Source organism: Grammomys surdaster, unplaced genomic scaffold (assembly GCF_004785775.1).
Source record: "Grammomys surdaster isolate TR1022 unplaced genomic scaffold, NIH_TR_1.0 150, whole genome shotgun sequence".
NCBI lineage: Eukaryota > Metazoa > Chordata > Mammalia > Rodentia > Muridae > Grammomys > Grammomys surdaster.
The window spans coordinates 8,054,663-8,069,867 of record NW_021604608.1 but is presented as its reverse complement, the minus strand read 5'-3'; the positions used below and the strand labels follow the sequence as shown (position 1 = coordinate 8,069,867).

Sequence of the window (15,205 nt, the reverse complement as noted above, 5' to 3'; positions counted from 1 at the left end):
TGCGCCTTTAACATTACAGTCATGAGGGTAGATTCTTGGCCAATAAGGAACCAGCTGTTTTTATGAAAGAACAATTCATTTGAAAAATAATCTGATTATTTGCCCTCTTAAGCCTTCCAAGTTAGGTAAATTTATACATTGCATTCACTCTAAAATGCTTAACAAACCTACAGGGTTCTGTAAGGGCTACAGAGATGGCTCAGAGGACCTGGGTTCAATTCTCAGTACCTATGCTCACAACTGCCTAGAACTCTAGCTCCAGGAGATCTGACACTGCTGGCCTCTGAGGAAACACACACACACACACACACACACACACACACATACACACAGACTAATAGTGAGACAAGTAACTAAAATTTGTCTAAAACTAAATATTTAAAATAAGCATTTAAAGAAAATACATGAAATGCACCAAATACAGGGATAAATGGCTATTTAAACTTAGTTCAGGCTCACCTTGAACTTTCTCCAGCCTCTTGCCTCAGGTTCCTAAGAGCTGAATAGTGTTCGATATTCAAATGTAATGCTCCCTCACACAGGAATAATGAGAATACCTTTTGACAGCAATGACTTGACTTTTTCTTCAGATCAAAGCTGTGTTTTCTTTAAACACCGGCTCTGCACAGTATGGAAAAGCAAGCTCAGCACGAAAGGGCCTGCCACAGTCACACTCCTCCACAACGATGAAACGGAGTATGAAAAAATAAAATTTACCATTTATTTCTTTGATACACAGACAATTCAATGTGACCCACACCATCTTAGTCCACCCACTAAGTCTTTTTCCATAGTAACTAACACATGCTGTCAAATTGGGTCACGAGTCCAACTCAGGGTCAAGTTTCTCCACTTTGATGACTACGTCTGGGTCTAGGGCAGCAGCATCTTGCTGAGCCTCTGTCTCTGACTCCGACAACACTTCTTCCTTGATCTTCACAGGCTTCCCGCCAGCCTCCTCATTATCATCTGAAGACTCATCAAGCTCCCATTCATCATCGATGTCCATTTCAAACACCCTCACATGCCGGAGGTTTGAACTTAACTAATGTAAACAAGGCCAGAGGAATACTGTTTAAATGCATGGTGTAACAAAAACATCATGTACTAAGGAATTAAAATCAGAAGCTTAAATCAAAGGATGGCTTTGCAGGAGTTATATTCCTAGTCATTTATCACAATGCCACTCAACTCAGCTTTCACTTTATGTAAAATGACCTCTACGTAAAACAATTCATAAGATTAGGAAAATCCAGAGTTATTTTTACCTACTTAGTAAGCTTTGTCAGAATAAGAAACTAATACAGTTGAAGCTACTCCATGCTTATAATTAACAGAAACTATGACTCATAAAAGGACACAAGCAAAGGGGCCTTGGACGTCTGCCAGGTCACATCCTGCATTGTCCGCAGTACTTACCACACAGGACACTTTTCGAAGGCCATTCCCAGCAACATACTGTGCCTTCATGTTTTCCAGCAGCCTCCAGTGCTTCTCAAAGTGCATGGTGCGTGTGGGAATAATGCTGCCCTGCTCGTCAAGCCTAAGGAAAACAAGTAGGAGTCAGAAGGGGCTCTCTCCTGCCCAGAGTATCAGGGAGGCTTTTCCACCCACACTCACTCTCAGCAGAACTCTAGCAGCTGCCACAGGACAACTGCGGTGAGATGGTCTGTAAAACACTGTCATACCAAACATGTAGAATGTCATGCTAGTTAAGGCTTGACTTCCTCTCAAAGAAAGTGCTTTTTAAAATTAGAGAGAATCTAATTACCTAAAAGTCAGAGTCAACTGAAGTCACCTCTTAGAACAGGCATATACTCTCAAAATGAACAATGAAGCCCTAAATCTGGAGAACACTAAATACAGATCTAAATTGAATTCTACTACTAACTAAAGCTAACTATGCATCTGAAAATGGAACAAAGCCATCTCATTCCTGGGACTCCTTTTTCTTTAATTGTTAAACCAAACTAACAAAGTCAAGTCTGCAAGCTGAGCCTAGCACACAGGTCTGTAATCCCAGCAATTTGGAAACCTGTGAGGCAAGAGGGTCACAAGTTACTAGGCTACAGGATGAGTTCAAGACCAGCCTAGGTAACCTGGTAAGACTGTCTTAAATAAAAAGAGGACTGGAGGGCTGGGTGTGGTGGCACACGCCTTTAAAGACAGCACTCAGAAGGCAGAGGCAGGCAGAGTCCTATGAGTTCAAGGCTAGCCTAGTCTACCTCGGGATTTCCAGGCTAGCCAAAGTACACAGTGAGACCCTATCTCAACAACAACAACAACAACAAAACAAACAAACAAACAAACAACAAAAAAAAAAGGCTGGACTATAGCACTGTGTTAGAGCACCTTCTTAGCATGTGGGAAATCTAGGGTTTAATATCTAGTGCATCAACAATATAGAAATAAAAAACAAAAAATAAAAAGTAAAAATATTTCCATTCAGGTGCCTCAATTATCTCTACTAACTTAAAAAAAATCTATTTTCTGACAATATCTAAAACAGTAAGAATCTTTGATTCATATTAAAATATAGTTTCTAAGCATGGTAGTATACACTGAGGCAGATGTGTCTTAATGCCACAAACCAGCCTGGTCTACATAGCAAGACTTTGTCTCAAAACAAAACAAAAAATTCAATGAAACAAAAACAGTCAGTTGTTAGCTAGCCTGGTGATACTCACTGGTAGTTATAGCAAGAGGGAAGGTAGTTCTAGCAAGGTAGGAAGACCATGAGTTAGTTCAAGGCTAGGTACAGCAAGGCTGTCCAAAAGCGGAAAGGAGAGGATGAAGCAAGATAACAGAAGTTTCTTGTTCTCTGAGACACACATACCTTGTCAAGTAAGTCCCAGTGAACTCATACTCGTCAGAGTCTTCACTGTTATACACTAAGGACAGTGGCAACTGAACCAAAATCCTGTCTCTTCCTTCACGTCCCATGGAGTCCTTAAGGATGACTGTGACAGTCTCATCATCATAAAACTGGGCGTCTAGGCAACTGTAAGTGCTAGAATCGAAATGTTCCATTAAATCAGAAGGATCACAACCACTAAGGAAACACTGCATGGATCACTTCATGCTGGCTCAAGGCCAAAAAAATAATTTAAGACATTGACATTCTCTGAAAGACAAAGTATCTCATTAATTTCTATTAAAAATATCACTAAGTTATGTTCTATATTAATTTTTCCCAATATAATTAAATCTTAAAAATAGGCAATCATGAGGAAAAAAATCCCTGTGAAGTTGGGTCACAGCTCTAGACATCAATAGCTAGCCTATGTCTACTAATACCTCATAAGTGACACCTCATGTTACATTCTGAAGGTGAAAATAAGATTTCACAGGTGAAAAACAGACCTATCTCCAAAGCATCACTAAAACCACTGGGTGAGGAAACAGTGAGAAGAGACCAGCCAGAGCTCAGTACTGGCTCTTCCTCCACAAAGCCTTGGGGCTGGCTTAATTACTAGCACCCCTCTGTACCCTAAGAAAACCCAGGGGATGACCACCACTTCACTCTGCTGCTGTCACAAAGCGGCAGGCAGTCACGAAGACTTCAGGCTCACAGGACATCTGTTTCCTGAACCACATCACTTCCTTGGCTTAAAAGAACTATAGGAAAGCACAGCATGCAAGACACATGAATTCCTTTGGAGGGTAAAGTTTTCACCAGTTCTAAGTAAAATACTCTCTATGGTAAAATATGAAGAGCCCTACTCCTCTGGAGGTGAGAGAACACTTCTGCCCTTACCATCTCTGAGCCTGACACTCTCCTACCCAATAACTAGAGTACATAGACACTGCCACTCCAAGACCTGTGCCTGTCATGTAATCCAGGCTCAAGACTTACCTTCTTCTGACTTTGTCAGTTGTGGCATATGTGAAGCTCCCAAATTTAATACCAATTAGTCCATTATTTACAGATCTTAAAGAAAAAAAAGGGAATAAAAAAGACTTTATGAAACAAATTGGATAGCTCAAACAATGCACTTGGCAGCTGGAAAACACAACACTCTTGCTACAGAATGCCGGGAGTTAGTCTAAGCATTCCAGGATAAATCATCTTGGTTTTAAATCTCATAGTTATCAAAGTAGTTAGATACTTGCCAGGCAAGGTGGTACATGTCTTTAATCCCAGGACTGAGGAGGCAGAGGCAGGTGGATCTCTGTGATTCCCAGGCCAGCCCAGTCCACAAAGTAGGTTTTAGGACAGCCAGAGTAAATTCTGTCTCCAGACAAACTAACAAACCAACAAGTGACAACAACAAAGAATGAAGCAGTTATTTAAAGAAGGATATGAGAGAAGCCAACTGTCTTTAAAGTGAGACTTGATACCATTTAAGATGGTGATGGAGCCTGTTGTGGTGGCACACACCTCTAATCCAAGAACTGAGGAGGCAGAAGCAAAGATCTCTACAGAGAGAATTCTATACAGAGAAACCCTGTCTTGAAAAACAAAACAACAACAAAGATGCTAATGGAACTGTTTCCTTGATTTTTCTTTAAAATTTCAAAGTAAGTTTTTGTGGGCAGAGGCTCCCATTTACTGAAAAATATCATTAGCTTAAGATGATAAACCTTTTCATAATGTACCCAGAACACAGCTTTGAATGAGTTAAGACAGAATTCTGATTCAACTGTCAGACTTTTTTCTGACCCTAAAAAAGTCAACATATAATATCTATACATCATTATAGTCTAAAAGGAATCATAGAAGCCTCTATATAAGTATTACTACCTTAGTGATGTGGAAACTACAACTGAGAATAGTTAAGGGACAAATGTAAAGTCATGAGGTTAATGTCACTAAAACAACAGCAGGCTAGAGAGATGGCTCGGCAGTCAAGAGCACTTGTTGCTACTGCAGGGAAGCAGAGTCCAGCTCCCAACACCCACAATGGGCAGTTTATAACTGCCTGTAACTGTAGCTTCAAGGGATCCAATGCCCTCTTCTGGCCTCTGCACATAATACATGGACATAATCACACACACACACACACACACACACACACACACACACACACACACAAACCACACACACACAGGGGTGGGGTGGGGTGGGGCTAGCAAATCCTTTAGAATAAAAAACACTGAAAAAGAAGTTGCAGGTTAATTGATAAAAATAATAAAATCTTATCTCTGCAATTCAAACTTAAGAGTAATACTTACTGGGAAATATCAGTATGTCTCCTTAAGATGCACATTTTATAAACCGAGTCTTCTAAAATAGTAAAAAGAAGATAATGAAGATTCGAAGTTTTATTATTCCACCTAAGGAACAAAATTTAATTAATTTAATGAAGCTGCCTAGGGTTAAAACACAATTGTATTATTCATATAGGATGGGGAAGAATACTTACAGAAATGGGAATTTTAACAATCTACGTGCACAGTCCATACTAAAACAACAAGAAAACAAAATGAGAAAAATTTATAATCATTGTTAAACTTACAGCACACAATGGGTAAAGAGAATTACCTCCTAGCGTCTTTATATAATGGAATGCAAACTGCTTGATTCATTGATCTTCCAATTACATCCTATATAAGATAAGATTTAAAACAAATTATCAGGGCGGGGATGCAGTTCAGTGGTAAGAATGTCCAGCCAGCAAGAGCAAGATGCTGGGTCTGACTCTGATCACACTCCACCCCCAACATGAAACAAAAAGACAGAATTAGTGCACTTACATAGAGATATTCTACAGAACATGTGTGTACTGCTATTAAAGTATGGTTTTAAAAACATCCCTCTCATCAAACTTTGAGGTAAGAATCCTTAGTGACAGAATGGGAAGGAAGAGAGAGAGCACTATGAGTTTTAGAGGCACAGGAGGATGCCCGCCTCTCACTAGCTTCTCCATGCCTACCATTCAGCAGTGAAAACAAGACACAACAGCTCTGGAACTAAAACTTCAAAACACTAAAAATCCATGTAAGGAATTAACAAGATGAACCCTAAGAAATTGCCCATTTTAATATAATGAAAAACAGTTATATATATATGGTCACTTATGTAAGTGGGCCAGATACTGCAGTTTTTCTCACTCCCACATGAAGACATGTATTTCTTTCAGACTTACTGCTGGCTTTTGCAAACACTGATCAATAATGTTCTCCATCCGCCTTTTCACAAAATGCAATGATTTTCGAGGGTAATAAGGAAACAGCAAAGGACTTTCTGGATTCAAACAAAAACAGAAGCAAAGCAATAATTAGGAGAAAACACTGTGAGAGCCAGTCCTGTGTACCTCTTGGTGGAACTATGATACCTTCATATATCTCATCAAGAATGACCACAGTGTCTATATCCTATTACCACCCACTCCAGTGGCTACAGCCACCTCAGGACAACAGGTCTCACCCAAGCCCAATTGCACTTGTGCTGGTCTAGTAAGGAGGAGCACGTAGGGAAGCACAGGCATATAATGAAGCACAGCTCACCCTGCTCTATGCTTTGCTGTGAAATGATGACAGGGGCATCCAGTGTTACCTTGAGAGTATAGCATTAAAACAGAAACAAGAAATAAACTACTCTACACAAATATGTTTTTATTCTTTAAAAGGCTCCTTTATCAGTAGAAAGTGATATAGAACTAGAATTTTCTGTGAAATTCTTTGTTTTGTTTTGTTGTTTATTTTCAGTTACATCCTCATGTGTGGGTCTGCACATGAGTGCTGGTGCTTGCATCAGAGTCCCCTAGATACAGGCAGCTGTGAAACTCTGGTGTGAGTGCTGGGAGTCAGAATGAGGTCTTCTGCAAGAGGAAAGCAGTTCTTAACTGAATTATATCCCAAACCCTGTGAGATTATGTTTCTGCTGTCAGTGCTACTTACAGTGATTGTATTAAGCAAGCACTGAATTCTCCAATTTACAGATTAAACAAAACAGGCTTAGTAAACTCAGACAGCAGCCGGGTATTGAAATGATTTCCTAGAGATATGAGTGCTGAGCCTGACTCTGAAGCTCATTCTTCTTGGCTCTGCAGGTATCCCCTACACACAACACCTTACACCTGGTATGCTGGCTAAAATGCATTTTAAACATTAGTCTGTTATACTGGCTGGTTTTATGTATCAACTTGATACAAGCTGAAGTTATCACAGAGAAAGGAGTCTCCATTGAGGAAATGCCTCCATGAGATCCAGCTGTAAAGGCATTTTCTCAATATGTGATCAAGAGTGGGTGGTGCCATCCCTGGGCTGGTAGTCCCAGGTTCTATAAGAAAGCAAGCTGAGCAAGCCAGGGAAAGCAATCCAGTAAGCAGCACCCCTGCATGGCCTCTGCATCAGCTCCTGCTTCCTGACTTGCTTGAGTTCCAGTCCTGACTGCCTTTGGTGATGAACAGCAATGTGGAAATGTAAGCTGAATAAACCCTTTCCTTCCCAACTTGCTTCTTGGTCATGATGCTTTGTGCAGGAATACAAACCCTGACAAAGACATTTAATAAGCACCAAACATGAGAGAAAGGCATGTGATCTTGGTTTCCCACTCCTAGAAGACTTCCTGCAACCCTTGGAATTTCCAGAGTTAACAGGAAGGCTCCTGGATGCCCTCAGAATAGGGAACCTTGATCAGAAGCCTTACTTTCCAACTCTATCTGCCAACCATGAGGGGAACGAAGTGGTGGTGGGGTTCAATTCCCAATTGCCAATGACATAATCAATCACATCTATGTAATGAAATCGCTATTAAAGAAACTACCCATATGTTGGGGCTTGCAGAGACTCTGGACTAGTGAACAGAGTGCTGGGAGGTCCTAGAACCTCTGGCTTCTCCTCCATAACAACTCCATGCATCTCCTGGTTGGCTTTCATGTATTTATTTTTTAGTAAGCATGTTAGGAAACCTGAGTTTTTCCAAGTGGAAGAAAAGGAAGATGTGGATACTCCCTGTAGCCTGACAGGCAGAGGCAGGGGCAACCTGGGGCCTGGCCTTTTTGGGCAGTCTGGTGGATATACTGAGTGAGCCCTCACTCCTTCAGCGTCTGACACTCACTGGAGGTCTTTAGTGTCATACTGAAGTGATCATCAGAACCCTCGGATGGAATTGTGACTGGCTGATGTCATCATGAAAGGAAAAACATCTGTGTCCCACAGGGGTTTTACAGAGTAGCTGTCTATTCCATGTTGCTGTCTCTCCAATCAGACACTGGACATAAGAGACAACATTCAGCAGGTTTCCAGCTCAACTGTCAACTGGTGCCTAAGGATCTGGTCCCAGTTATCTACAAGGAAGTGCATGAGTACCTTTCAGGTGAGTGCTGTTTTGGAGGAAGTCATACCACTGGTTTCCTTCTGTGTTGGGGGGTGACACAAGGTCGTCGTCTTCATCTTTCAAATACTACAAGTAAGAGTGGACCATTGCAATTCAGGAAAGAATGAAGCTCACCAAATCACTTTTTTTCTATTTAGAACATTATTGAGCTTTACTGCCAAATTTTCTGCATGTCCACTGTTTAAAAAGTGAGGAGACAAAAGTCTGCTAAATGTCAAGCAAACAAATGTAAACAGATGGACAGTCAGAATGGTTACCGTAGAGACCACAAACTGAGGTGGTTTGTGCTTCATTTTCATGAGAAAATTTTAAATAGTTATAAATTTAAGTGCCAACTAGTTAATGTACTCTAGGGCAGCTGCTCCAAGAGTGTGCCCACAGACCCCTGCAAGTCCTCAAGGTCCAATAGATCAACAGCAGTTTTGTAACAATCCAAACACCAGTCTCTTGGCATTTGCACTGGTGGTGGGAAGAGTGACTCAAGGTAACTGCCCATATGAGAAGGACACTCACCCAGCCCCAGCCGCCATATGCTCATAGTTTTATTTATCTTAAAGAGCTTTTAAAGTATTTTATTAAATCTCAACCTCTGAGTACAGATCTTTAACATTCTGTGTGACAGAATGGGAAGAAGGCACATGACACTTTGTTGCATATCACATAGGAAAATTACCCTCAGGAGAGGCACTTATGCCAGTATTTTAGTTTTACCTAAGACAAGACACTTTTAAAGATATGGATTGCATTTTTAGTTGAAAAAGCAACTGGAGGAAAAACTGTAATTGTTCATCTTGGGTATCAGGAAAATGCATTCTGGAAAATAAAAAACCCTGTCTGTCACTCAGACCTCAAGGTATTTCATGCCAATATAACATTTAAACTTCCAGCTAGGTATGATGGCCCAGACTTATGATATCAGCAAGGAGACTGCAGGAAAGTTCAAACTTTGTAAGATCTCTCAAAGAAACAAACTTTAAAGCAAGAATTCAAAGTTAAGAAACTGCACCTGCCACTGCTATGTCTGACAGCTTCACAGAATTACTGAGTTCTCTGACTAGGCTAGTGACTAACAATGTACCTCCTGGACAGACCTGGAATAAGATATTAACACCTGGGAGATAGATCTATGCTCTCACAGAACCAATCTTTGCCCAAAAAGAAAAAGAAAGAGAAAGAGAAAGAGAAAGAGAAAGAGAAAGAAAAAGAAAAAGAAAAAGAAAAAGAAAAAGAAAAAGAAAAAAAAACCCTCGGATTATACAAAGCCACACATGGATAAAAGATTACCCATGAAAGAAAAATGAACAGATCTAGGGTTCAAGCAATGGAGAGTTCACTGATAGAATCTCAGAGTCCACACTAAAACTGACCTCTGAGAAGCCACCATCACACTGCTGTCCCTTCCAAGAAAAAGTGTGTATGAGTCCAGATAGCCTTGAACTGTATTAACTAAATCAGCATGACCAAAGCAGAGACTGGACACAGAAGGGATAAGGGGACCTAAACTGCCTACTAATTAGACAGCAAAGAGACTTGCTAACATATGCCAGGCCACTGAAATTTTCCATTAAAACTTAATGACAAGTGGATTATTTTTAATTACTGAAACTACTTTTTTACACTAACAATAGTATCCACATGTGACAGTTAACATTTGACTTAAAGTGTTTGAGGTTCTCAATAACTGTTTAGAATATTTAAGTAACATATATCTTTGGTTATTTTACTAAAAAGACAGACCTGTAATATATTTGAATATTAAATCTTCATAAACTTTGGATAATATAGATTAATATTAAGTTTTTAAAAATTTTAATTGAAATATATCATTTCATCCCTTCTCCTTCTCCCCTACCAATCCCCTCTACGTCACCTCTCTCTAGCTCAATCTATGCACCCCCAACTCCCTTTCAAATTAACAGTATTCAGTTTAAAAGTTAGTTCTTAAAATCAAAAGCTTTAACCTAATGTCCATACCTGGCCAACTCTTTCAACATTGAAGTATTTCCCTTTCCGATTATAAAGATCTGGAGCCTGCAGAATAAATACAGGTTAGTTGTAAAGTTAGCTTAGAATAAAAAGAAAGAAATCTTAAATTTAAACAAAAAATATGTATTTTATAAGAAAGCTGTTGTTGCAGCTACTCTCCTAAAGATTGAAACATACACAAAGGAAACAGATGAGTTTTCTAAGTACAGGCACTGATTAGTTCAATAGTTTTTTTTTTTTAAAGTAATTGCTAAGGTCTTCAACTAAATTATTTAAATGCAATTACCTTTTACCACTACTGAGGGTTAACAAAATTATTCTCAGAACTATAGAAATACAAATTTCTTACCTCATTGAAATGTTCAGTGAGGAATTCAGCAACAAATGTGATATCCTTCTGAGTCATCTATTACCAAATGAGACAAAGAAAACAAATCAAACCAAGAAAGCTTCCCAACTAGACTGTCTGCTAACACAGTTCAGACAGGAGGCCATATAAGGCTTGCAGACTCTATTCTCACTCCATAGAGCCCCTAGGCAAGGCCATGGACACCTAGTGCAATCCTGACAACTAAAAACTACTGCTTACCAAGCTTTGACTTAGGTGCTAGGAAAATAAACAAGCATTTAAGACTTACAAAAGTTTAAGTAGAGACTAAAAGGATGCTTTGTCCTAAGTCACAGAACTTTATGACACATAGATATTATAGGTAGCTGTAATACCGTGGTGTCAGAATTTAAAAGATATAAAACACAAAAAGCTCTTTTAAAAAATAACAAAAAACAAAAATAACAACAAAAAAAAAGACTTATGAGATCTGTTTAGTGTCTATAGCTGATAGCCTGACAGCTAGTAACTGAACAAAAGTACCACAAGATCAGCAATGCTGAGCTCAATCACAAACACCTGGGAGAGAAACAGTGGATGTCATTTATTTTGTCATTAATTATCCACGGGACGCTGCCTCCGAGACTCCACATATACAAAATCCAGGTACTTCAGAGTCCCTTACATAAGATGGCAGGGTACACAACCCAAGCACAGCCTCCTGCATGTGTACACTATATATAAAACCTAACAGAATGCAAATGCTATATACGCGGACTTGTTTACAGTACTCTGAGGGAAAAGTGAGAGAAAGTAGCCTCCATCTGCTATGCTGACTGTCTCTAGTGTGCTGATGTGGACATGCAGGGACACGCTGCCCACGCTCCTATCACTACCTTGTTCAGCTCAGGAAGCACATGGTCCTCTGTCATTCTCAGCATTGCTGGAAAGAAAAAGGTTTTAAAAAATTATCTGTAAAGGTCACTAGAAACAATTTTTATTACAGATACTTTTCAAAGGTTAAATGTGTTTTACTGGACTAAACCTCTCATTTTGAAGAGTTTCTTTCCATTAGGAAAAACATTTTTCTCCCCCCAAAAATTAAATGGTAAAGACTTTAAATCTGATTTATATTATCATTCAACTTACCTACATATAGCCATCGAAAAAATGCCTTGAAGTTTTTCATACTACTATCTATAACTCTAAAAAGGTAAAAAACCAAATGAGAAAAAAAGATTATTATGCACAGGTCATACATCATTGCTCAGCGGTCATGAAAAATAATACACCTTACTATTGTATTTTTTTCCTGTCTGGATGACACCTAAGCACTTGGAACAGCCAATTTTACAAATCAAACATATCCCTAAAAATATTTTTTTAAAAAGCGAACTGGTTTTTAAAAAAAAGGAAAGAAAGAAAGAAAGAAAGAAAGAAAGAAAGAAAGAAAGAAAGAAAGGGAGAGAGAGAGAGAGAGAGAGAGAGAGAGAGGGAGAGAGAGAGAGAGAAAGGCTGGTAATTTAGATTGTAACTGGGTCAAAGGTCTTGCTACAAGCAGTACAATAGTCTTTCTTCAGTATTCAGAAAGAAATCAGAAAAAAATAATTTTCAACATTATTTCAGTTAAAAATAATATTATTGGTGAGTAAAAAAAATATTTAACTCCAAAATGAAATCTTCATTACAAAATTGTATAATGTCACCACATCCAACCAACATCAATAGACATGCTAAGCTTATTTTTGATTCTGACAATAAATCTCTCAAAAACTGAATTTCCCTGGGCATTGCATACACGGATCTCCAGACTTAGTACTGTAAACCTTTGTCTTAAGGAAAGCACTTCTGAGATCCTTAAGTTTACATCTATGAGGTAACTATCCCATCAAGTAACACTGGGCGGGGCCTTTCCTTCCTGGCTTTCCAACCCTCACCCAGAACCATGGTGCACATCAGCTCTGCAAAGTGAGTTAGCATCAGTGATGGGTAGTGCTAACCATCCACTAGACACAACATACAATCACTCCCAAGAGTCTAGCGAGGGAGCCTCTACAGGCTCAAACAGGCCCGTGGGCTTGTCGGGGAAGGGACTGCCTTGATTATGTTAACTAGTGTGGGAAGACACAGCCCACTATGGGCAGCACCATTCCACGGGTTTGAGTCCTAGGCTACACAGAAGTGGAAAGTGACTAGAAAGCAGCTGTGCACTCCTTCCTCTCAACTCCTGAATGTGGATGTGATGTAAGCGGCTGTTGTAAGTTCCTACTGCCTTGACTTCTGTTACAATAAACTGTGACACAAGCCTTTCTCCCTCAATCTGCTTTTTAAAAAGTCAGGGTATTTTATGACATCAGAAATTAAACTAAGCCAGTGTCTTACTTTTCTCTATAAAGACATTTGATAGAAGACTATAACATTTCTCACAAGTTACCAAGTGATGTAACAAAAACTTTTGCAGCAACAATGAAAACAAGAAGTTTCTCTGTGCCTGTTCTAAAAGCTTTCCACCCCAAACAATCAGCCTAACATCAAAATGTTCATTGCCTCAGTTTCTCCATCTGTAAGCCAGTATAACAATGCTGCAATTTACTTACTTGAAAAAAACAAGTAGTTTAGCTGCCTTCAATCTGTATTGAAAGGCAATGACGGACAGCTTAGTATTTTGTATGTGCTCTCAGCTAATGTGGTGAACCAAAACATTCTTCACGGGAAAAAAGCAATGCCATTCCTCACCCCATTTGCCTTCTGAGCACAGTGTCTGCAGTCTCTATCTTCTAATCCCACAGTAAAGGGACAGTGGGAGGAGGGCTAGGAGGGTTATAAACTTACAAAAAAAAAAAAAAAAGAAAGAAAACAAATTCAAAATGCCAAGGACTGGTAAGAGCAGGGCTCAGCAACAAAGGTCAAAGGCCAGAGAAACCACAAGCAGGAGTGAGAGGCAGCTCAGACTTAGAGACATGACAACTAACGCATCCCTTCCTCAACTGCACTCAACGCCTGAGGTGTTCTTGGAAAGCTTCAAACCCCAAGTGAACTGTAGACTAAAGTCCTGCATCAAGGCTCAAGTCCCGGAAACTACTCTGGCATGAAGGAAAGTAACCAGTCTTAGAAAACACATTCAAATGTCTTCTAAGAAAAAGGCACAAAATATACACAATACACTCTCAGATGTTTACAAAGAATAAGCACTATGGAGGATATAAAAAAAGTAGTAAAACAATTAAAGATGGATAAATTAAAGAAAAAAAGCCACATCCATTAGAGTCTGCCCTTGCCTAACTATAATCTATTCTCATCATTAACTAGCAAAGGATTCTTAAAAAACCAAGTATTAAATTACGCTGTGGCTCCCAATTGCCCAAGGGCCTCTTCTACACCCAAAGAAAAGCTCTAAGCCTTCTACACTGCCCACAGGTTTTACATACACAGCCCGCCCTCCTTTGTTCCTCTCAATTTGATCCACTGCTTGTGCTTATTCAATCGACTTCAGCTACACTGCTTCTTGAAGTTTCTTGACTATGCCAAAGACATTCCAAATGTCAACAGGACTCCCTCCCTCCCTTCCTTCCTTCCTACCCACCCCAAACTTCATCTTTTCCATGAGGCCTCCCTTGACTTTGCATTTGCCCTTCATCCCGAGGGGACTAGTTGAAAGACCCCTCTTCCACACCAGCTGTGAGTGTTTCAATGAGAATGGTCCCCACAGATTCATGTTTGAATACTTGGTTCCCACTTGGTGGAACTGTTTGGGAAAAATTGGTATGGCCTTGTTGAGATTTGTCACTGGGGTCAGGCTTTGAGGTCTCAAAAGACTCCTGCCACTTTTAACATGCTTTCTGCTTCTCAGCTACTTCTGCCTTCATTCCCCCATCACGACTCTAGCCCTCTGGAATCATAAGCCCAATTAAACACTTTCTTTCTTAAGTGGCTTTGGTCATGGTGTTTTATTATACAAACAGAAAAGCAATAAAAACACCAGGATACCCACACCCAAGGATGTGCAGTGTTTGCATATAAGTGATCATCTCTAGACAAGTTACAAGGTCTATCATAATGTAAATAAATGCTGTGTAAATAGCTAGCAGCCCTCCTGTATTATTCAGGGAATAATGGCAAGGGAAAAGTCTGTACTTATATGATAAAACTACAATGTCCTTTCCTAAATATTTTTACCTGCAGTTGGTTGGATATGTACGTATGGAATCCATGTATATAAGGGGATCTTTGCATTCCCACACTTCACACTCTTTGCCTGGTTATTACTTCAATTATCCATTGGTTTATTGTCTGCCTCACCACATTATAATCAAAACTTCATTTATAATAAAAAAAAAGGGCAGAGACTTTTATCGGTTTTGGTCAATGTTATATACTCAGTTTCTGTTTCTTCAAAACACAGCTTAAGAATTCAGAGTGAAGGATACATTCATAGTCATAGCACTTGGTAGACAGAGAGAGTAATATCACTGAGCTACACATGGTGTTCAAGGCCAACCCGGGATACATATATCATAAGACCCTATCTTAAAAAAAAAAAAAAAAAAGCAAAACCAAAACATACGAAAGTATTCAATGGCGTTTAAATGTGTGGCAGTATGAATAAT

The 15,205-nt window shown here is 39.4% G+C and overlaps 1 protein-coding gene across 1 annotated transcript in view; it reads right to left on the bottom strand.

Moving 5' to 3' along the window:
- Window positions 1-699: 699 nt before the first annotated feature.
- Anapc4 (anaphase promoting complex subunit 4) overlaps window positions 700-15,205 on the bottom strand; it is a 31,626-nt gene continuing 17,120 nt past the window's right edge. Inside the window, exons 16-28 of the mRNA XM_028765270.1 lie at window positions 11,748-11,803; window positions 11,495-11,541; window positions 10,620-10,676; window positions 10,259-10,315; window positions 8,257-8,350; window positions 6,090-6,187; window positions 5,486-5,547; window positions 5,367-5,405; window positions 5,176-5,277; window positions 3,857-3,931; window positions 2,837-3,010; window positions 1,420-1,543; window positions 700-1,045 (exon numbers count right to left, since the gene is read on the bottom strand). Of these exons, the coding sequence (XP_028621103.1) occupies window positions 821-1,045; window positions 1,420-1,543; window positions 2,837-3,010; window positions 3,857-3,931; window positions 5,176-5,277; window positions 5,367-5,405; window positions 5,486-5,547; window positions 6,090-6,187; window positions 8,257-8,350; window positions 10,259-10,315; window positions 10,620-10,676; window positions 11,495-11,541; window positions 11,748-11,803 (1,210 nt within the window). The 3' untranslated portion in view covers window positions 700-820. The remainder of the gene's footprint in view (window positions 1,046-1,419; window positions 1,544-2,836; window positions 3,011-3,856; window positions 3,932-5,175; window positions 5,278-5,366; window positions 5,406-5,485; window positions 5,548-6,089; window positions 6,188-8,256; window positions 8,351-10,258; window positions 10,316-10,619; window positions 10,677-11,494; window positions 11,542-11,747; window positions 11,804-15,205) is intronic.